The following is a 23270-nucleotide window of genomic DNA, read 5'->3' on the forward strand; positions in this document are numbered from 1 at the left end:
TTTCACATGAAAGAAAGCATGTAATGACACTGCAGTTTAGAATATCGAACTAGATAATTCATATCAGTCAAAACACCCTAAATAGTATCCACAACTATGGCCTAGCAACCGATATATGATCCTAGGAACATTATGTTTCCATTCATAAACACCAAGCAAGGATAAAACTCCTCCGGGTAACTAACAAACATATTACAGGAAAGCGAAAATTACAGAAGTTAACTACAAGTGTAATAATTAGAGACTGACTGAACACAGGTCCAAATTGCAACCCTGAACTTTTGAAGCTAAAACAAAGTCTAAACAAAAACCTTGACTTCAATTTGCTACTCAACCCTCCATGCATTCTTAGTTTTTAACGTTTGGAAAAGCTTTGCCTTCAAGAACACAGAATTCGTTACAACCATTTAAAACAAGATACTAACCACCAAGCTTTTAGCTGTAGGCTCATCATATCAAGGCTCAGGAAGAAGCATATACCTCTGAAACCATAAGAAAGGTCTGGCCCTAACTAGCTGGTGGAAACTTATAGCTAATCGTCCATATGAGTAATACATCCAGTATAGTCTAGAAAATGTGTGCTTACTCTGAACTGTATTCCACGCATGCACATGTGTGAAAGTCCGAAGAGGGACAAAATGATCTGATGGAAGCCTAAACATCTCCCAAGTCCGATGTTAATCCAAAACCAAGTTATATAGGCACCATAAAGTAACAATTCAAAACTAAAGTAGATCAGGAGAAGATGAACTCTCCTTTCAGTAAGGCCTAAATAAAAGTGCTCTAACAGATGCAAATTGTTATAATTAGGGGGAAGCGTTAAAGCTGATTTTCTCAGAACTGTTAATCGTACAGAGTATAGTACAAACTTTTAGTTAAGTTAACTAATATGAATCTACATGATATCTCATTAGTTACACAAAAGACAGATAACAATGTGAGAGATAGCAACTGCTTAAACATGTTCCTCAAATTATACAATGCAAAAAATAAGATAGTCAAAATTTAAAATGTCAGAGCACCATGGAAAACCACATCCATCAGAATGCATTGCAAATTTCACAATTCAAATAAAAAAGGAATGATGGTACGAAATTACTGAAGAAAGAACAATTAAGCAGCAAAAGAAGAAAGAAACTAGAGATTTACTAGGCCTCACTTCCTGTCCCCGTAATTTTTCAGCAACGAGAAAGGATGCATAGGTTACCATCTGTCACTTGCATTCAACACCAGCTTCAGCTGCTCGACGGGGCTTGTTTTTCCGCCTGCTCCCATTATGCCGAAATCCATTAGACTTAGTTGAGTCATCAGTGCTTGATCTTGTTCCATTACCATTTTCCTCCTTAACTGAATCTGACTTCTCCTTCACCTGTGATTGCCGCTTCCTCTTCTTACCATTCTCTGAAGCAGAGGGGCTTTTTACCTCCTTGCTTGAGATACCAGACTTTCCATTCTCACTATCATCTGCCTCTATTCTTTCAGCTTCTTCTTCATCAATCTCATCTTTTAATGGCTTTTGAGGCCTTCCCCTTCTCTTTTGTGCCGGTATTTTTTCTTCCTCACCACTTCCAGGATCATCATGATTGTTGACAGTTAACCTCTTTCCCTTTCCTCTACCTCTACCCATGATCTCAAAACTCCAGAGAAAAATATTTTATGCAATATAAGTTTTCTGCTGCAATGAAAAACATATAAGAACGTTATTTTCAGTTATTGTTACTTAAGGTACAATTCAGAACTGAGAAAGCAATTCATTCCCCCTACTATTCAGTATTCACTGAACACGGGGATAACACAACTTATATGCAATCCTACTTAAACATCTGGTGGCTTCTCAAAGGATATAACGATCCCATCATTGATGTTAAGTAACATATCAACCAACTAAATAGCTAGACAGCGTGAGGTACATATATAAGGAACAACCAACAGGACATAGGATCAATACTTGTAATAAATATGTAAAACAGGTAGTAGCAGGCATCCAATACTCATAAACAACTAACTTCAGAATATAAAAGCAGTTCATAATCTATTTATCACATGCAAATCTTTTAGGAGTTCAAAATTGAGTAGGTTTCGTTTTCATTTCAAACATCAACTGACGCATCTTCCGTTGGAACGCCATATTAAGATTTAGTCAAATGAAACAATGAAAAACACAACTCTAGGTCACTTTACTCAGTTATTTTGACTTCCAAAAGATGATATTGAGAACTGTCCCTTCTTTTTGCACAGCAAACCAATCAGGCAGTAAAGAAAGTTACATATTGAAAACCCCATACAAGAGACTCTGTGATTGCAGCCAAATCTTTTAAGTTTGCGTCACTACAAGATAGGGGATCTTACATGCCTGGAACCGAATCAAAACAATGAACTACTGCTACAAAGATTCAGAGTTTTCGGCCACCAAAGTCGAAATTCACACAGGTTTACTGCCTATGGTGAAAACACATCAATTTTAATCACAACAGAACCAAAATACAAATAAAAAGGCACATCTCCGCAACGACTCGAACTTTCAAAACATGTAAAATCAAAGTAACAAATTTTATTACCTTGAAATTCACACCCAAAAGCACACAGAAAAATCCAAGCAAGATCCATAAGGCAGCATGAATTACATGCACAATGAACTGGGTAGAACTCAACTTTCATCAAAACCATTTATCGTTTCATTTGTACCATCATATAAACCATTTCTTTCAATCAGCTTCAACATCCAAATCCCACAAATTTTTTTAAACAGAAAGCAACAAAATACACAATTTAACGCATATTCCAAATCCCAATCACAAAATGCAAAGAGAGAGAGAGAGAGAGAGAGAGAGAGAGAGAGAGAGAAGAAACTGACCTGTTGTGACAAAACCCAACTCTCAGAATCTAGTGAAGTACTCATAGGAGGCTCAGAGAACACCAAAACGGAGATGGGATTTTCTCAGTCTGTGGATTCGAAGTGAAAAAAAAGGATATTTTAATGGCAGAACATATGATCTGAGGGTGAAATATTGGAAACCCAGATCAAAAAGTTCAGAGATTGGGGATTGGCATGTGAGGCTGGGCAAGCTTCTGCGAACCCAAGAAACTGGTTCGACTGAAACGGGAAGAGAGAGAGAGAGAAGGAGGTGAGAAGGAAGGGAGAGAAGAAGAGATATTTGTTGATTGGCTCTGTAAACTGCGACTCTGTAAACTGTGATGTGTGAGAGTATGTATGTGATGGGTCTGTATGTGTAAGAAGCTTAAGAGAGTAAGGGCATTTTGGTAGTTTCAACTTGATGCTTTGCTTTACCATATGCTTGACATCACACAGTGATTTTCCGAAATAAAATATTTAAAAAAAATAAGAAATTCAGAGTCTTGTTTGCTGGTTATGGTAAATGTCTGATAATTTAATATCGATAAATGTATGAGAAAAATCATAACGAGAATTTCTCAAAAATGAGATTCTTCGTAGATTTTATGTTCCCTTAAAATTTAATATTAATTTTCGTGTCAATATGGTCAAAAAATGAAATCACAGAGAATTCTTAAAAAGTTTGAGTAAACAGCAGTTTACCCCTAAATTATTACTGCAGTTAAAATTGACTTCCTGAACTAATTTTTTGCTAAATTAACCCTTGAATTATATAAAATCAGCCAAATTAACTCATTGCCATTAGATTTCATCAACTATGCTGTCAATGACAAGTTACTTTTTTCATCATCAATTCTTACTTTTCAGTAAGCCGCTCAGTACTATAGTTTGATGATATTCTTCTTCACTTTGAAGTGAGAGGTCTTAGGTTCAAATCTCGTGGATGATGAATTCGATACCAAATTAGACTGCTTGTGTTGCTTAGCTGAACACCCCCTCCCTTTAGGGTAAAAATATTGATGTACTAAAAAAATAATCTTACTTGTCAGTTATAATCACCAATAAAATAATGACACGGGACACAGAATAATTCAAAATTTTATAGCATAATAAGAAATATAAAGAAACAAAACGTTTACATAACGGATCATTTCACATTGTCATTACATATTATTATGCGTCCACATGTCATAATTTTATTGACGGTTATAAATGACATATAAGAATTAATGATAAAAACACTAAGTTGTCCTTGAATTCGACGCCATAGTGGACGGAATCTAAAAACAAGGGATTAATTGGTTTATTTCAAATAGTTTGCGCGGTTAATTTACCAAAAAAATAGCTTCAACTGGAATAATGGTTCAGGAAGTCAAACGACACTCTGCCCGAAAAGTTTTGCATTACAAATAATTAATGATGCAAAATTATCTTATTAACTAGCCTGACTGGTCAATGAATTTAACCGAGGATTTTCATGTTATTAAGAGGAGGAAAATGAAATGTGATCAACTTTTATAGTTTTATACATATAAATGCACGTAACTAGAGAGTTTTAGGAAATGTTTATACCAAAAAATAAAGACAGTTTTAGAGAATGTCTTGAAAATTTGAAATGACCCACTTTAATGAGTCATATACTCTTTTGATTCATAAATTAAAACTTTTACAATTCCAACTCTTTTAACATTTCTTCATACCAAAATGCACCCATGTTCAACCCTATAAATACACATCTTTGACTATACATTTGGCGATTTTCGAACTTTCATATAAATGTTTATATTTTTTACCCTTTATCCGTTTTAAGTAAAGGGATCTTTTCACTTGCGAAATTGAGAATTATTCAAATTTCAAGTCAAAAAAGTAGATGATTCATTGATGAGTCTCTTCATATGCCTAGAGCTCTTGATTGTTTGAAATGAACTTGTGATAGCTAGTTTGATTTTAAAATTTGCCCAAGTACAGTGAATAAGAAGGAATAAAACAATAGTTACTTTAGGTCGCTTCCAAGTTCCAAATACAATAAATGAATGTTCAATAAATTAGTAACTTCAGTTAAACTAAAATCTTCTGGTCCTGACTTAGGCCAACCTACTAAAATAATAATTCCGTTAAATGTATAAGATCATTTTTTTTTTCTTAAAATCCTTTAAAACCCAGCAAATATATAAATTAATAATTGACGAAATAAAATAAATAACACATATTGATTTTTTTTTTTTTTTTTTTACTTTAACAAATTATATTTTCTCAATTCAACTCAATCTTAAACAGGGGTGCAACTTGGGTTGAGCCAATCTGTAACATCCCACATTGGGAGTGGATCCTGTAAGCCTTATATGTATATTCTCATCTCTACCTAGCACGAGGCCTTTTGGGAGTTCACTGGCTTCGGGTTCTGTCAGAACTCCGAAGTTAAGCGTGTTCGCGCGAGAGCAATCCCATGATGGGTGACCCACTGGGAAGTTGCTCGTGAGTTCCCAGAAACAAAACCGTGAGGGCGTGGTTGGGCCCCAAAGCAGATAATATCGTGCTACGGCGGAGTCGTGCCCGGGATATGACACAATCCAAACTCGCCCATGTCCAACCCAACTTTAAACTCGAACAAGCGGTTTTTTTTTATAGTTATAACCGTTCGAACCCAACCCAATTTCAACCCGTTTATTAATTGGGTTGAGTTGGGTTGATCATTTGCCTGTCCATCTCCAACCCAACCTAACCTGACTAACCACACCCAATATAACCAAATTGTAACCCATATCAATTAATTCCCAGAAACAAAACCGTGAGGGACTGGTCGGGGCCCAAAACAGATAATATCGTGCTACGGCGGAGTCGTGCCGGGGATGTGACACAATCCAAACTCACCCATGTCCAACCCAACTTTAAACCCGAACAAGGGGTTTTTTTTTTAGTTATAACCCGTTCGAACCCAACCCAATTTCAACCCATTTATTGATTGGGTTGAGTTGGCTTGATCATTTGCATGTCCATCTCCAACCCAACCTAACTTGACTAACCACACCCAATATAACCAGATTGTAACCCATATCAATTAATGCTCATACTACACCCAAGTGTGCCAAGTCCAAAAACTAACACCCTTTCTAATAATTTTTTAATAAATTACCCTTTATATTTACTTAAGTTTTTAGGGAATAAGAGGATTTGATTAGTCAGCCCATATTTGTAGCCTATAAATCCTAAAGCTTTATAGTAGATTGATTTATGAAATTAGAGTTAGCTAGCTTTGATGCTACTTAGCTTAATTTTTTTAGGAATTCTTGGAAATTAAGTTGTTACAAGATTAAACTTGAAAAAGTTGGGCTGTAACATCCCACATCGTCCAGAGGAATGATCCTTAAATGTATATTCTCATCTCTACCTAGCACGAGGCCTTTTGGGAGCTCACTGGCTTCGGGTTCCGTAGGAACTCCGAAGTTAAGCGAGAAGGGGGCTAGAGCAATCCCATGATGGGTGACTCATTGGGAAGTTGCTCGTGAGTTCCCAAAAACAGAACCGTGAGGGAATGGTAAGTCCAAAGCGGACAATATCGTGCTACGGTGGTGGAGTGGGCCGAGGAAGTGATCCGCCCCAGGTCAGGATATGACAATTTGGTATCAGAGCCTTACCCGGCCACGTGTGTGCCGACGAGGACGTCAGGCCCCTAAGGAAGGTGGATTGTAACATCCCATATCGTCCAAGGGAGTGATCCTTAAATATATATTCCCATCTCTACCTAGCACGAGGCCTTTTGGGAGTTCACTGGCTTCGGGTTCCGTAGGAACTCCGAAGTTCAGCGAGAAGGGGGTTAGAGCAATCCCATGATGGGTGACCCACTGAGAAGTTGCTCATGAGTTCCCAAAAACAAAACCGTGAGGGAATGGTAAGCCCAAAGCGGACAATATCGTGCTACGGTGGTGGAGTGGGCCCGGGAAATGATCTGCCCTGGGTCGGAATATGACATGGGCAACGAAACCCAACCCAAATAAACCCTAACCCAATTAAATCTGAGCCCAAATGAACCCGAATGAAAATCCAACCCAAACCCGAGCCCAAATTGTAAAAGTTGGGCAAGAATTGGGTTGACCTTCCAACCCGTCCAATCCACCTGAGTTGCATCCTTACTCATAAAATATGTTTCCAATGTATATTTTATCTTCTAGGGCATTAAGTTTTGAAATAGTAATAACCTCTTTAAAAAAGTAATTATTTTTATTAGTCCCAAAATGATTTTTTATGGAGATTTTACTATACCTCACCTCATGCAAGAGGGAAAATTATAATACCAGTTTCCTTATTTTATTTTCCTCAACTAGTAAGTGCCATTTATTATATTCGTTTGCCTTTCAGATACTTGTTAGTTGTTAGCTAGATAGAAAGTGGCATAAGAATTTTTATAGACATTGAAGGGTATTTACTTTTTATTGGTTTGCATAAAGGGCTAGATAAATCGAATAGAAGAGTGCTTTAAAAGGCATTGAATCAAAGGCGTGAGAAGGTGATATTGGATTTTAAATAATACTACGATGTATTGATATTTTTCTTTACTTTGAAAGTAAAAGATTTTATGTTTAACTCTTACAGATGGTGAATTCGATTTCCTTAAATGAGTAGTGCGATATTATATTATTATGATTGGCCATGATGTGGTTTAATAGGATCAAGAAAGAGAAGAAGAATTGTTGACATTGGATTTGAAGAAGGATATTCTGATTAATATCATTGATTCACTGTTGATTAGTTTATTGAGCTCAAATTTTGCTTTACTTTGTTGTATTGTAGTGACGTGTACGTTTTCATGACACCTTTTTGGTGCAACAAACCGTATTTAGTCAGCTAAATTTGCCAAGCCATATCCCTAATTCCATGCCTTCAACTTTGTATGGAATAGCTACTTCTATCTTAAGGCCATTTTTAGGAGAAATACTAGGGCTCAGCGGGTGGACCACGTCATATTTCCGATCAGCACGCATAAAGAATGAAACTCTTTTACATTCGGGTCTCATTCGTTTCTATGATAATTTCAACTTGAGTACAAAAACATTTCTTGTTGAGTACAGTCGAACAAAAGATGTGATCCACTTACGATACTTCTGAACTCAAGAATTTCTTTTGGAGGCTTTTGAGGGCCCAAGAAGCCATTTGGAAAAGGAAAACAATATACATGGGCTGGACGTTCCCCATGTAAGCTTCCTAGTACCCCATATGCTTCCTTTTGTGAAACTTCTATAGGAACCAAGATGATGACACTTGCAATTGGCCGACATAACTGGATCAAAGCTATAATATATTGCCAAAATTCATATTTCTCATAAAAAAAACCAACAAATTTATATGGTTTTATCTTCCATCTTTAACTTGGCATGATTCTCCTCCGATGGCGATTCGTGCTGTTCTGTTTTCAGACTATGTTAGCTTGCCTGGTTACTGCTTCTCAAATTAATGTGCATGTCGGCATCCAGGTTTGTCTCACTTTTTTTTTCCCTCCTAACTTTACGGGATTGTTTGACTTGTTTTGCAGGTTTAGACCTTTGTATTTGGTTTTAGAGGGTTTTGGTTTCATGTCCCCCCTCTTTTCTTTATTTCATTCTCGTTTTTTGTTTCTAGAAGGGTAAGGTTTATGTCTCTCCTTCTTTTTTGTGTATTCCTTTTTATTGTCTCTGTTTTTTTAGGGGTAAGGTTTATGTCCCCCCTGATTAGATGTAACTTATTTTTTCGTTATCAATAAAATTTCCCTTATACCGCCGAGGTTTCCCAAAAAAAAAAAAAAAAAAGTTTTAGAGGGGTTTGGTTTCATGTCCCCCCCTTCTTTATTTCATTCTCGTTTTTTGTTTCTAGAATGGTAAAGTTTATGTCCCCTCTTCTTTTTTATGTATTCCTTTTTATTGTCTCTGTTTTTTTATGGGTAAGGTTTATGTCCTCCCGAACTAGATGTAACTTATTTTTTCGTTATCAATAAAATTTCTCTCATACCGTCGAGGTTTTCCAAAAAAAAAAAAAAAAAAAAAAACCATCTATCCAAGATCATACTTTTGTTTCCTTTTTAAAAAAAGAAACTTAATTTTAAGTTTATTTTTAACCTAAATAAATTGAGTTACAAAAAGCCAACCAAGAAAACGAACTCAATTGATTGGATATATTAATGGATGACAGCCCAGCTGCATGTGTGTCAATCCTTCAATTTTGTCTTAAGTATCAAAGGTATGGATAAGAACTACACAACATATGTATGTAAACAATCCTTAAGTTTTCTCCTTAAAACTTTCTCCTTAACACTTTCCAATAAATGATTTGAAAACTTGAAGTTTATATTTTTATTTTGACTTTTTTGTTAGCCCACTTTTTTCTGCATCATGGAAAAGGAAGACTAATTAATTAAGAATAATGCTATTTATACTATGTTTTTGTATCATATTTTCATACCACATTAGGTGGTATTTGATGTAAACAGTCACATTATTTGAATTAATCAGATTTTTTAATTTAGTTCATTATTTAATAAACTAATAATTAAGAAAAACTAGTTAATTAAATGATGATTGTGGTATACGAAGAGTCTTTCTTCTTTCTTTCCTCGAGTTTTGGAAAATTTTCAAATGGTGTGGCTGTCCACATCAGATGCCACTTAAGATGATATAGAAATATGATATAAAAACATGGTATGAATATCATTAGTCATTAATTAATATGCTCAAAGTCTGTGCCTTGAAACATACACATTAATCGAAACTACACAACTACCACTTTCAATGAAATTGGGGTCCTTCGTTCTCAACAGGAAGATTCTGAACACGATTCATAAGTGATTACACATAAAGGTGTGATATTCACACATCTTATTTTATTTTTCACATACTTTTTAAATTTTTGACCGTCGGATTAGATGAATTAAAGAAGATCAATGGACATAAATTATCAAGGAGTGTGTGAGAAGTAAAATAAGATGTGTGGATAGCACATCTCTTACACATATCTAGAGTTTATTTTAAGATATTACAACAAATGAGATTAATTTCTTGGAGGTGTTCCTTGTTACTCAAAAAGTTAAGAGGCAAAATTGCAAAAATAAAATTTCAATATAATTGTGGGGATATCAAACTAACAATAAGCTCTATATGGAACATGATTAAGTGCCTCGTTTTGGATTATTACGGTAGGAAACCGTTCTTCTAGTAAGCACTTACGCAAAAAGTTCTTTTATTATAAACATGTGAAATATTTTATTAAAAACATATCATTCTGAAGAAGTACACATTAGGTGTTCTCGCTAAAGCGTTTATAAATAAAAATACGTTTTTAAGTTTTTATACTAAGCATAGTCAAAATCACTTTTGATTGTCCAAAAAACACTTGCAAGCATTTTGGAAGCTATCCAAAGCAGGTTAGTGTACTTTCAGTTATATTTTTTTTTTATTTAAAATTTTATAATCAGTTCTATTTATACATATTTTTTACAAATTACCTTAAACATTTGTACATTTGGGGTCTTTGAAACTACAACAAAATAAAAAGCGTGAGCAGATAAAGTGGTCCAAGAGAGGCCTACACTCCTCCAGTGCATTGGACAACCACCACACAACGCAGGGCATGGCTTCTTCTATTTCAACCTCTTACAGGAACTTTTTCTAGCCATGCAATAATTGGAAGAGTGGGTGATTTTAGGACTTTTTTTGGGACCCCTTTTGAGTTATCTACAAAACATTTTCATTAATTCGGGAGGTCTAGAGAATTCATAAGCAATTTTTGTCCCTATTAAACAAAGTCAGTTCCTAATTGCACTTTCTCCATCCAAATTTTCACCTATTTTCTTTTGAGTACTAAACACTTCAGAAAAATATGTGATTCACAAGCCATGAAGCAAAACATGCATTGACTTCAAAGCAACATTGTCATAAGTGCATGCATTTTTAGTTTCATGAGCACGTATGAAGTACAATGATATCTCCAAAGACATTTTTTGGGGTAGCAAAATTAACAGTTCATCTACTTAAGAACAAGTTCTGCTAATTACTTATGCCATGTGTTGATAATATTTATTTGGATCATGTAATCAATCTTAACTATAATTAAGTCATATGGTGTCAAACTTGTTTTCGAACATTAGTGGCTTTAAGGGTTATAAATGTATAATTTCTTTTGGGAAAACTGTTTTAAGGAATTATGGAACGATCGAAGGAATGTAAGCCAGAATGTGAATTGTAAACCTGGAACTCGAGGTTGAGTAGTAACTGTACTCGTTCAGCCGCCAAGTCCATCAGTTCATCTTTAGATTCACCATCATCTTCTCCATTTTGGTCTTGTCCGCATATAGAAAATTCACGTGGCAAGATGAGTAGCTTGAAAAATAAGGGTATCGAGCAATTCAAAGTAAGCATTTGGATTCTCAATCTAAATTGATTGCGAAAAGAATCCATTCCTGAAATCATAGCACAGAAGAGTATTTCTTGAAGTTTGTTACCAGTGTCGTCAAATTCTTAAACTTCATGCCCTTGAAAGATGAATGGATCAATTGTGTCGATACAAATTTTCAAAACATAGATTCAGTTGTACAAAAGATCTCTTTTGTTGAAAACAAAAACGAAAAACTGAAAATCTTCTTAACTGATAATATCCTATTAGAGGCTCACCTTCGATACATAATTTGCTTTCATCTTTTCTACTTCAACTCCGACAAAGCCATCCCTTTATCAAGCCAACTAAATCCAGGTTGCTTGAGAATCTTCCTCTGCTTCATCACCATCCTTATACGTCCTCAACCTCTTCCCATTCTCCATCAGCAGCATAGATATTTGATAGCGTGACAAAACCTCCAGGTCTCTTTAACTTCATTTTGGCAGAATAGCTTCAGCCATCATTTTGGCAAGATCTCTTCTTCCATGGACTTTAGGCCCTTTAGAAAAAAGCTCCATTGATGGATTGGAATGCCCACTTCGTAAGCTTCTAACATCTTTCCTGACCAGCACAAGAGATCGACAACACAAGCATAATTTTCTTTACTTGCCTCTACTCCATGACTCTCTTTCATGGACTTGAAAACTCTTAAACCTTTCTCTACATAACCACAATGGCTGCACGCAGAAAGTACGCATGTCAAAGCTTCACTTCATTTGCCTGCACTCCTTCTTTCATTCTTTCAAAAAGCTCTATAGAGGAATCAACCATACCGTACTAAGCATAACATCCAGTCAACTCATTCTATTTTGTATTTCCCAACGATAGCCATTTTGTTTTTAATTTGTAGTTAAAACTAAATTTGCAAATCAAATGATGTATCATTAATAAGAAATAAACACGTTAATCAACAACATCCATATCATCTAGCTTACAAAATTTAATTTCTCTAGTATTATCCGATAAGTAATAAGGAGTGTTCAACACTTGAGTAATTCAATCAACAACATCCACATCATCTAGCTTACAAAATTTAATTTCTCTAGTATTATCTGATAAGTAATAAGGTGTGTTCAACCCATCCACTTGTCTTATTTTCTTACCCTTTTAAAAGTATAATTATTATTAACAACTTTGTCCTTAGAGAATGACAAACCTAATATAAAATTACAAAATAATTAACCAGCAATTAGGTAAGGTACTTATGACGATTTAGACCTGGTATATGGCGGCAATGTCCGTACATGTCAGGTTTGCGTATGTTTTGGGCAAATTACAGGGCTCGAGTCTAGATGCACCTATGTAATGAGTCCTTCATCTTCACAAACGACTAAATAAACGTTCCATCATGCTAGACCTGCAGTTGGAGATTTGCCATTCGGGCAATGGATGCAAAGTCTTTATCAATCTTAATATGCATGCAGGCCAATTACTTGGAAGCTGCCTTCTTTGAATGCTTCAAAGAGATGAAACATCAATGCTGTTCTGAGTCTAGTTTTAAACTCAAGTCTTTCCTCTCGTCCATGGCCTACAACAAGCATTCTTTTCTACCCCCTTTTTTGGGTTGAAGCCCTAACTAGTCCAATCTAGACTTGGAAACTCTATACAGCTATTATTTTTGTAGAATTTAGAAGCTTCTAGTCAAGTCACTTCCCGCCCATCGCATCAATGAAAAAGAAACCACAATCCAGATGCATATCGTAAATAAAACTTATCACGATAATAATTAATAATATACATGATTGAATTCAACCGATAATGCATTAAAGATTGCATAAATCATATGCCATGATCAATTATTTGTACCATATTATATCGATCCTGAAACTACCAAGTATTGGTCAATTATGAAGCACTTTGCTTCAGAGGCACTTAGGCCTGTAACACACCGGTGCCCTTCGATACCTATTTCACCTTCCTTGCAGGTTGCTTAGCTAGTCCACCCACGATCAGAGCACCGTTGCAAAGGTCTTTACACCACACTTTACGTTGACTCGAGGTCCACCCGGTTTCATGCATCAACCTTGGCGCCCACAGTGGGAATCAACACTTCGAATCCTACTCATCTCGAACGTGAAACACCAGGGTAGTTTTCCGGCTTACTTTGCAAGGTTTGAGAGGTTCTGCAGTACGTGAGAAAGCTTGGAGTTTTAGTAGTTGCTATTAAGAAAGAGTGGAAGAACGCGAAAGCCATAAAAGAATGAGCATGGGTTTTATACCATATATAATTCCTCTATTTATTCGGACATTTAAAGATAATTATTGTACGTTCGATACTAAACGTACGGTACATTAAGAACTAAAGAGTATTTGAAAATAAATAATACACAAACTTTTGATATAGAAAAGAACTGGATTATAATTGGAAGTAGTTAAAGTATTGAACTTATGAAAGAACATGGATCGGGTGGAGCTGAGACTTCGACAGTTCCTTCAAGCATCAATGCGACTTTCTTCATGGTAGGTCTGAGCGACGGATCCTCCTGAATGCACCATATTGCAATCATCACATACTTCTCCATCTTCTTGACGTCATGCATTGCCTCATGGTCATTCTTGAATAGCTGGTGCAGATTATTCTGCTTATAGCAATCGTATGCCCAATCAGCTAGTATCATTTGATCTTCATCCTCCGCCGCTGCCTCGAAATGCTTCCTGCAGAAAATAATCTCTAACAACAAAATTCCATAGCTGTAAATATCAACCTTGGCCGTGATAGGCAACCTATTCAACCATTCAGGGGCCACATAACCTTTCGTTCCCCTGATTCCGGTTGTGGTTAGAGTTTGGTCGATTTTCAAAAGCTTGGCTAGTCCGAAGTCAGAAATTCTTGCCGCGAAAGAGTCATCGAGAAGAATGTTTTGAGGCTTGATGTCACAATGTACGATTTTTCTGCTGCACTCCTCATGCAAATACAACAACCCTCTTGCAATTCCCAGTGCAATTTGCCTTCTCTGGCACCAGCTTGGCCTCAACTCTCCGAAAAGGAAGCTCGCTAAAGATCCGTTGCTCATGAACTCATACACAAGCATTTGGTGCTCTCCCCCGTAACAAAATCCAAGCAGCTGGACTAAATTTCTGTGGTTTGTTCTGCCAATAGCACTCACTTCCGCTTTGAATTCCAAATCATTTTCTCCGACCCTAGCGACTAAGCTTTTGACAGCAACGCTCTTCCCATTATCAGGGGCTAAAACTCCTTTGAAAACTATTGCAGAAGTACCGCGTCCTAGTTCTTCCTCGAATTCGTTTGTAGCGTTTTTTAGCTCCTCATAAGTGAAATGCCTCAAATTCATATCAGAGATGACTCGATAAGGTTGAATCAGCTTCGCTTTTCTATAAGCAATACGAAAAACAATCAAATAGGTTGTTAATAGCAAGATCAAGTTCAGAAACCCCGAGCTACTCAGGAGCACTGATCCGATGAGGATCAAAGTTGAGCGATCTTTCTTTTTTGTATTTGGAACTTCAGGTATCAAAGTATAGTTATCTTTCCTTACTTTGATGAGAGCTTTTCCACCAACATTCGGGTCCATCCTTCCGTTCGAAAGAGGAATTCTCTTCTTTTCACACTCTCCATTCTTGAAAATGGCGACGGCACAAAAACAATCATCGAAGCAATTCTGTCTACACCAATCCTCATCTACCGGTGTAAATTGCTCATAACCACCGCCAGACCACTCTGTGTTTTGCATCTCACGAAATTCAAAACTCTCTGTCTCAGGCGAGGCCTCATCACAACTTTGTGAAACAAAGTTTTGCTTGCATCCTTTCAAGACATCATTGGGATCAATCAATGTGTAGCCATAAGGACATTGGCAAGCTGGTCCTTCATCATTATAGCTGCAGAGGCTGTTGTATCCACATGCACCACTGCCTGCGTCTCCTTCAATTGTTAAGCAAATATTCGAAGGTTCGGAGGTCAAAGGGGACCAAGCCATGGGGCTTCCGGCACTTGAGGCAGCGGTTTTAGGATGAGCAGAGTGCCGCAAAACTCCGTCATGCTCCAGAGTTACTTTATGGTAGAAATTTTGCGTGGAAATTGTGTTGGATGATATCATATTCAGTACGCTTCCATTCCTTGCAGTAAGGTATAGATAGCCAGACTGATTGAAGATGACCTGAAAGCCGGTATTAGTCGAGGTTGCATAGTAAGCAAAATTGTTTGTCTCCAGTGGGAATTTCGTTGTGTAAATCGTGAGATTTCCATCAGATTGTAGCGAAAACATGAATCTTCCCCGTGAGTAATTTGTTGCCGTGTAGCGCGCAAAGAGTTTGTCATTCTGATTTAGAATCTGTGCAGGTAGTATTGTATCCGTTGGTTCACCAAAACTCTCCCACACATTGGATGAACTTCGATCTGCCAGCACAAAATTTCCAGTGTCTAGCATGGATGCATAGGCAACTCCAAGACCAATAGATTGAGCAGACCATATGCGCTTGCCGGTTGCATCGTTCAGCATAAACTCGCCACCGTTCGAAAGCTCAACTTTGGATCCCCCTGGCACTAGATTATCCCCATTGGCTGACCAGACAATAGTTTTATCTTTTATCTTATCGAACCAAATGGCTAGTAGGAACCCATCTTTTCCGATTCTTTGAAAACCGAAAGCAAAGTCGCCAGATGGGGATGTCCATGATGATGAGTTATCATCATTTAGTGCTGTGAGAGATGAGCCTAAAGAAATGTTTTTGGAGGTTTGAGCTAGGGTGGAAAATGGTAGAAACATGAAAAGGAAGAAGAAGGGAAGATTTATCAGTGGACAAGCCATGGGAAAATTACAAAGGTGACGAAATTTTTTTTCAAATAAACTATATTTTCTGCGTCAATCACTTGCAATTTTTCAGTTCATCTTCTTTAAGTATGAAATAAAAAACTTGAATGATGGACGATGGTGTGATTTCTTGTGCTTAAATTAGAGGATCAAACCGCAACAAAGTCAACAACGAGCTCATTTTCGTCAATGGTTCAATTGACTTTGATTCCAAGTCTTTTTTTATTGGATTCTTCACGGGCATTACTTGGAAACTGTCCTTTGACTCCTTTAAAATTTTATATACTATGTACAATTTTTGCATGGAGTGTAAGATCATTTAGTGGCAAGTCACGATTATCCACCCCTGCCAAACTCAGAGAGACTATGAGGAGTTTCACCATGCCTGTGACCACAGTCAAGCAAATTCAACAGTTCAAAATATTAATAAAAACTTTTTAAATGGAAGGTATGTAAAGGATTTGAAGAAATCAACTTACTTATAAGGCAAACTTACTAATAAAACGACCAATTGATAATATGAAGATTAATCTGACTTGTTTCCAAACACAATCTCTTACGTGTAGCAAATTTTAAAGTCAAACATGTGGAAACACAAACAGGGTGACATGAGTGTGGGGGATCGTTGTGCTTCACACGTGAGACAACTTGGTCTGATATCATAAAGAAGATTGAGGTTCCACCACAAAACCAATTGGCAATGTGCGAACCAACTTACTTATAAGTTCTTGCATGGTATCTTCTCTCATCAATTTGAAATTCATTCTCACCATATCAAATCATATTACTCTATTTTCATAAAGTGCAGAGTGACCAAATTCGGTTATTTGATGCACTGTGCAGAGTGACAAATCATATTACTCTATTTTGTTAGGAATAAAATTACAATATGAACTATCAAATTCACTCAACTAAATGTTAGTGTGGACGTGCGACAAGTAAGGTGCTTATGATATAAATTTTGAGTTAAACCAAATTTAACAGATATTTAATTTGATGAGCATGCTTTTTTACAATAATTTATATTCCTAAAACATATAGTACCTTCTTGTTACATAATTTAAAACACGCAGTACGTACGCAATTCACAATTTTGAAGGATTTATTGACTGATTCATGTTGAATAGGTCGCTGTTGGAATATAAGTATAGGTTAGGTCATAGTCCTCACTTTATCTCTAGTTGTGAGGTTAGGTTGTGGTTACCACCTTACGTTACTCAAATTGTAGTCAACTTCTCTTCATTGATTTATGGCTGCTGTCTTGTTTTCTCTAATTAGTTTTGGTCCAGCAATTAGGGCTTAATTCATGGAGAAGGTTGTGGTGAGGAGTGCGGCGTGTTGTCCAGTGGTATCTGTTCGTTCCCATTCACTATATTAGCTTGTATCTTATAAATCTAACACACATGATGAAATACATAAATTTTGAGGTAGTTGTCAATTTTCTCCCGAACTTGTAAAGAAGCTAGCATTTTTTTTTTTTGAATTTTAATTTTAGCCAATTACTCCCTTGAATTTTATAATTGACCCATTTCTCACTCTTTCTAGAGACACTCTAGACCACTCACACTCTTCACAAGACTACTCTTACTTTTCACTCTCACTTGGTTGCCTACTATCTTCTTCGATTGGTTTATTGTTGTTGTGCTAGGATAGCACCAAATCAATTTTTGGAACCAACTCAAGCTAACCCACAGGAAATATATCAAATAAAATGCAAGAACAAAATATAAAAGACACCAAGATTTTAACGAGGTTCCTCAACAGTCAGTGTAACTGGAGTACATCCTCGGAGCAGTAGGAGCTCACCCAATAATCCACTATCAACCAAATGGGAGTTTACAAAGTGTTGGCAATCTCACAACCCTTAACCCCAATACACCCAAAAGCTCTCACACACCAAAGAAACAAATAGAGAAGAAAATATAGTGATTAATTTCTTCTCTATACAAAGCTCAAAGCTATTACAATTACTTTGATGGATGATTACTAACCAAAGAGAAGAGCACCTTCTTCTCTTCGAAATGGGGTTGCTGCTCCAGATTTCTTCTTCTTCTCTGCTCTGTTTTTCAGCTCTCATTCTCTCCCTTAAACAACGAGGATAATTGCTATCCTTTAATTAAAACCCCAAAGCCATCCCTGGCTTTTCCCATGGGTCAAGACCAAAAAAAAAAAAAAAAAACCAATTCCCTTTTTTCCTCCCCAAAACAAGGAAGACACAATGATGTTGTCCACCTTTTTTTTTTTTTTTTTTTCTTTTCAACAAACATCATCATGTCCACTTGGCCACTAATTCAACAATCTCCACCTTGGCCAAGTTCCGAAAACGCCATGATAAGCCAACCAACACAATTGACACAAAAAATCACTCCCAAACACTAGCAAGAGAACAACTCATGCCGAGCCAATTCTCCAAAACTCCTACTGCTCAACGCCTTCTTTATATAGGCAAAATGTGAGCCAAGTTCAAGCAATGAACAAACTTGGCTACACCAACAACCTTAGTCAACATATCAGTGGGGTTGTCTTTAGTTGGAATCTTCTGGAGAATGATTTCTCCTTCACCAACAACTTCACGAACAAAGTGATAACGCACATCTATGTGCTTGGTCCTCGCATGATGAACCTGATACTTAGCCAAATAAATGGCACTCTGACTATCACAATGCACCTCTACCTGCTTCTGATCAACCCCCAAATCTCTAATCAGCCCATGTATCCAAATGGCCTCCTTTATAGCTTCAGCAACTGCCATATATTCAGCCTCTGTAGTAGACAAAGCAACAGACGACTGTAAAATGGACCTCCAACAAACTGGCCCTTTAGCCATAGTAAACACATAGCCTATAGTAGACTTCCTTCCATCTAGATCACCTGCATAATCTGAATCAACATAACCAACTGCAAAATGACCAATACCAGAGTCATCTCTCTCAAAGCATAAACCAACGTCTCGAGTACCATGGAGATATCTCAATATCCATTTAGCTGCTTGCCAATGCTCTTTACCTGGATTATGCATATATCGACTCACCATGCCAACTGCATGAGCAATATCCGGTCTAGAGCATACCATTGCATACATCAAACTACCAACCAAATTTGCATATGGTATATCTTTCATTTGCAGCTTCTCTTTATCAGTTTTAGGACACTGTAGAGAACTTAATTTAAAATGAGGAGCCAAAGGGGTACTAACCGATTTGGTTGAATCATGAACTCCAAACTTCCGAATCAACTTCTCAAGGTATTGTCTTTGATTCAAGCATACCAAACCTTTCTCTCTGTCTCTAGTGATCTCCATGCCAAGGATCTTCTTTGCTTCACCAAGATCCTTCATCTCGAACTCATTCTTCATTTGCTTCTTCAATTTCTCAATCTCTTCAACATTCTTTGAGGCAATCAACATATCATCAACATATATCAACAAATAAATGAAAGACCCATCTTGCAACTTCTTGAAGTACACACAATGATCATATTGACTTCTAGAATAATTTTGGCCTCTCATAAATTTATCAAACCTCAAATACCATTGTCTTGGAGATTGCTTCAAGCCATAAAGTGATTTCTTCAACTTGCAAAACAAATTTTCTTTCCCTTTCACCATATACCCATCCGGTTGACACATATAGATCTCTTCATTCAAATCACCATGTAGGAAAGCCGTTTTCACATCGAGTTGCACAAGCTCAAGATCATATTGTGCAACAAGAGCTAACATAATACGAATTGAGGAGTGCTTCACAACTGGAGAAAATATTTCGTTGTAGTCAATGCCCTCCTTTTGTGCATACCCTTTAGCAACTAATCTTGCTTTGAATCTCACATTGCTTTTCTCATCAGCATCTTCCTTCTTGGCATACACCCATTTGCAACCAATAGCTTTCTTACCCTTAGGCAATTTAGCTAACTCCCAAGTCTTGTTCTTCAAGAGAGAATTCATCTCATCACCCATGGCATTGCACCACTTCTCCTTTTCCTCACTCTCAATGGCTTCCTCAAAATTGGATGGAATCTCATTAGTGATAATAGGAAGAGCAAAAACAACATAGTCACTATACCGAGATGGCTTGGTAATATTTCTCTTTCCTCTGTTCTTAGCAATAGACTCTTGAGGTGAAACTTGCTCTTCAACTTGAATAGAATCTTCAAGTTCAACTTCTTCAACATCCTCATGGTCTCCCACTTCTTCACTTGTAGTGGCTTCGACATCAGCGGAAATAGGATTTGAAGTACTAGAGGCAACTTTCTCAAGCTCCACCTGTTGGACATCTTTCACATTCTTTTCAGAGTATCTGAACATATTTTCTTCATCAAATGTCACATCTCTGCTGATTACAAGTTTCTTCATCTCCGGGCACCATAACTTGTAACCTTTGACACCACTACTAAAACCAAGAAAGATAGCCTTTTTGGCTCTAGGATCAAGTTTATTTTCAGTTACATGAAAATAAGCAGGTGAACCAAAAATACGAATATAATTATAATCATTAGAAGGTTTTCCAGTCCATACCTCCATTGGCGTCTTACCCTGAATAGCAGCTGAGGGTAATCGGTTGATGATGTGACATGCATAAGTAACTGCCTCTGCCCAAAACGACTTGCTCAAACCCGACTGAGACAACATGCATCTAACTTTCTCAAGCAAGGTTCGATTCAATCTTTCTGCAACTCCATTTTGTTGTGGAGTTCCCTTGACACTGAAATGTCTTACAATCCCTTCTTCTTTGCAAACTTTAAAGAAAGGGTCGGATGTGTATTCACCACCATTATCCGATCTCAAAATCTTAATCTTTCTCCCAGTCTGGTTCTCAACCATTTTCTTCCAACCCAAGAAAATACTCAACACCTCACTCTTGTGCTTCATAGTGTAGACCCAAGACCTTCTTGAATAATCATCAACAAAGGTCACGAACCAATGTCTACCACTCAAAGAGGGAGTCTTTGTAGGACCCCAAACATCCGAATGCACATAATCAAGAATGCCCTTCGTCAGATGTACAGCAGTACCAAACTTCACTCTAGTTTGCTTCCCCAAGACACAATGCTCACAGAAATCAAGCTTACAAGTCGTGACACCTTTTAGAAGACCTTGTTTCATAAGCCCTTGTAGAGCTTTCTCACCGGCATGGCCTAATCTCATATGCCACAATCTAGTAGTATCAGAATCGGATGTGCCCATATTTTTTGAGACTACAGATGCTTCACCTGTCACAGTGTTTCCTTGCAATAAATACAAATGGCCACATCGAGGAGCTTTCATCACAACAAGTGCACCATAAGTCACCTTCAATGTCTGCCCATCTGAATGAAACCTGAAGCCCTTGGCTTCCAAAGTTCCCAAAGAAATAAGATTTTTCTTCAAATTCGGTACATACCGAACACCTGTCAACTCTTTAACCATGCCATCATGCAACTTCAAACGAACTGTACCAATCCCTTTTGTTGTGCAAGGATTGTCATCTCCCATGAACACAACACTGCCATCAAACTCTTTCAAGCTTGAAAACCAATCCTTGTGAGGAGTCATATGATGAGTACAACCCGTATCCAACACCCACTTAGTAGCACAATCAAATGATGAGGAAATGGTTAAAGCAAAATCAGAAAAATCTGTTTCAATCTCAGCAACATTAGCTTCAGAACTTTCTTTGCCTTTGGTCTTCAATCTAGGACAATCTTTCTTCCAATGGCCCTTATTACGACAAAAGGCACATTCATCCCTTTCCAAAGGTTTTCTACCTTTAGAGTTTCCTTTAGGTCGAGACTGTGATTTTTTCCTGCTAGAAGAGGATCTCCTCTCCGATGATCTACCTCTAACAAATAAAGCTTCAGAGGTACTATCATGATTTTTATCTCTATGCCTCATTTCATAATTCATCAAGGCATTTGACACATCTTCAAATTTCACAGTTTCTTTACCATGCATAATAGTGGTAACAAAATGCTCATAAGAGTCCGGCAAGGAATTCAACAATATTAAGGCCTTATCTTCATCCTTAATATCCTTATCTAAATTTAACAAGTCGGCAATCAACTTATTAAAAGCATCAAGGTGTCTAATCATTTTTGTACCTTCTTTGTATTGGAAGCGGTAGAGCTTTTTTTTCAAGTGTAGCTGGTTCTCTGCACTCTTCGTCATATACTTGTCTTCCAATTTTTGCCACAACACACTTGCCAAAGTCTCCCGCATCACAAAATACTTCTGAGTTTTTGCAAGGCACAACCGAATTGAAGAGCAAGCCCACAAATTTAATTTCTCCCATTCCAGTTTCGACATAGCTTCAGGCTTCTCTCCCAAGGCGGCAAGAAGATCTTGTTGAGCCAACACATCTTTAACCTCACATTGCCACATCCCGAAGTTGTTTGTGCCATCAAACTTTTCCACTTCGAACTTTGCATTTTGCACCGTAGTTCTTGCAAACCCGGAGCTGCTTCCAAAAGGATTCTCATCTTGCCCATCTGACATCTTTGGCAACTAGACAGTACCCAAGAGCAACCAGTGCTCTGATACCAATTGTTGTGCTAGGATAGCACCAAATCAATTTTTGGAACCAACTCAAGCTAACCCACAGGAAATATATCAAATAAAATGCAAGAACAAAATATAAAAGACACCAAGATTTTAACGAGGTTCCCCAACAGTCAGTGTAACTGGAGTACGTCCTCGGAGCAGTAGGAGCTCACCCAATAATCCACTATCAACCAAATGGGAGTTTACAAAGTGTTGGCAATCTCACAACCCTTAACCCTAATACACCCAAAAGCTTTCACACACCAAAGAAACAAATAGAGAAGAAAATATAGTGATTAATTTCTTCTCTATACAAAGCTTAAAGCTATTACAATTACTTTGATGGATGATTACTAACCAAAGAGAAGAGCACCTTCTTCTCTTCGAAATGGGGTTGCTGCTCCAGATTTCTTCTTCTTTTCTGCCCTCTGTTTTTCAGCTCTCATTCTCTCCCTTAAACAACGAGGATAATTGCTATCCTTTAATTAAAACCCCAAAGCCATCCGTGGCTTTTCCCATAGGTCAAGACAAAAAAAAAAAAAAAAAAAACCAATTCCCTTTTTTCCTCCCCAAAACAAGGAAGACACAATGATGTTGTCTACCTTTTTTTTTTTTTTTTTTTCTTTTCAACAAACATCATCATGTCCACTTGGCCACTAATTCAACAATTGTTACACAGCAACACACACACACACACACACACACACACACACACACACACACACACCTATTT

The 23270-nt window shown here is 37.2% G+C and overlaps 2 protein-coding genes across 3 annotated transcripts; both read right to left on the bottom strand.

Annotated features, from left to right (window-relative positions):
• On the bottom strand, positions 1-3189 carry LOC137715770 (protein pxr1-like). Of its 2 annotated transcripts, none has more exons than XM_068455117.1 (2): positions 2855-3189; positions 1-1672 (listed from the first exon to the last, which is right to left on the bottom strand). In XM_068455117.1, the coding sequence occupies exon 2, from the start codon at positions 1625-1627 to the stop codon at positions 1214-1216; it is 414 nt and encodes a 137-aa protein (XP_068311218.1). In that variant the 5' UTR covers positions 1628-1672; positions 2855-3189; the 3' UTR covers positions 1-1213. The 2 variants fall into 2 exon arrangements, with proteins under 2 accessions (XP_068311218.1, XP_068311217.1); XM_068455116.1 differs by having other exon boundaries at positions 1-1675.
• Positions 3190-13462: 10273 nt separating this feature from the next.
• On the bottom strand, positions 13463-16096 carry LOC137716478 (G-type lectin S-receptor-like serine/threonine-protein kinase LECRK3). The gene has a single exon (XM_068455937.1). The coding sequence runs from the start codon at positions 16018-16020 to the stop codon at positions 13624-13626; it is 2397 nt and encodes a 798-aa protein (XP_068312038.1). The 5' UTR covers positions 16021-16096; the 3' UTR covers positions 13463-13623.
• Positions 16097-23270: the final 7174 nt, after the last annotated feature.

This window comes from Pyrus communis, chromosome 14 (genome assembly GCF_963583255.1).
Source record: "Pyrus communis chromosome 14, drPyrComm1.1, whole genome shotgun sequence".
Classification (NCBI taxonomy): Eukaryota; Viridiplantae; Streptophyta; class Magnoliopsida; order Rosales; family Rosaceae; genus Pyrus; species Pyrus communis.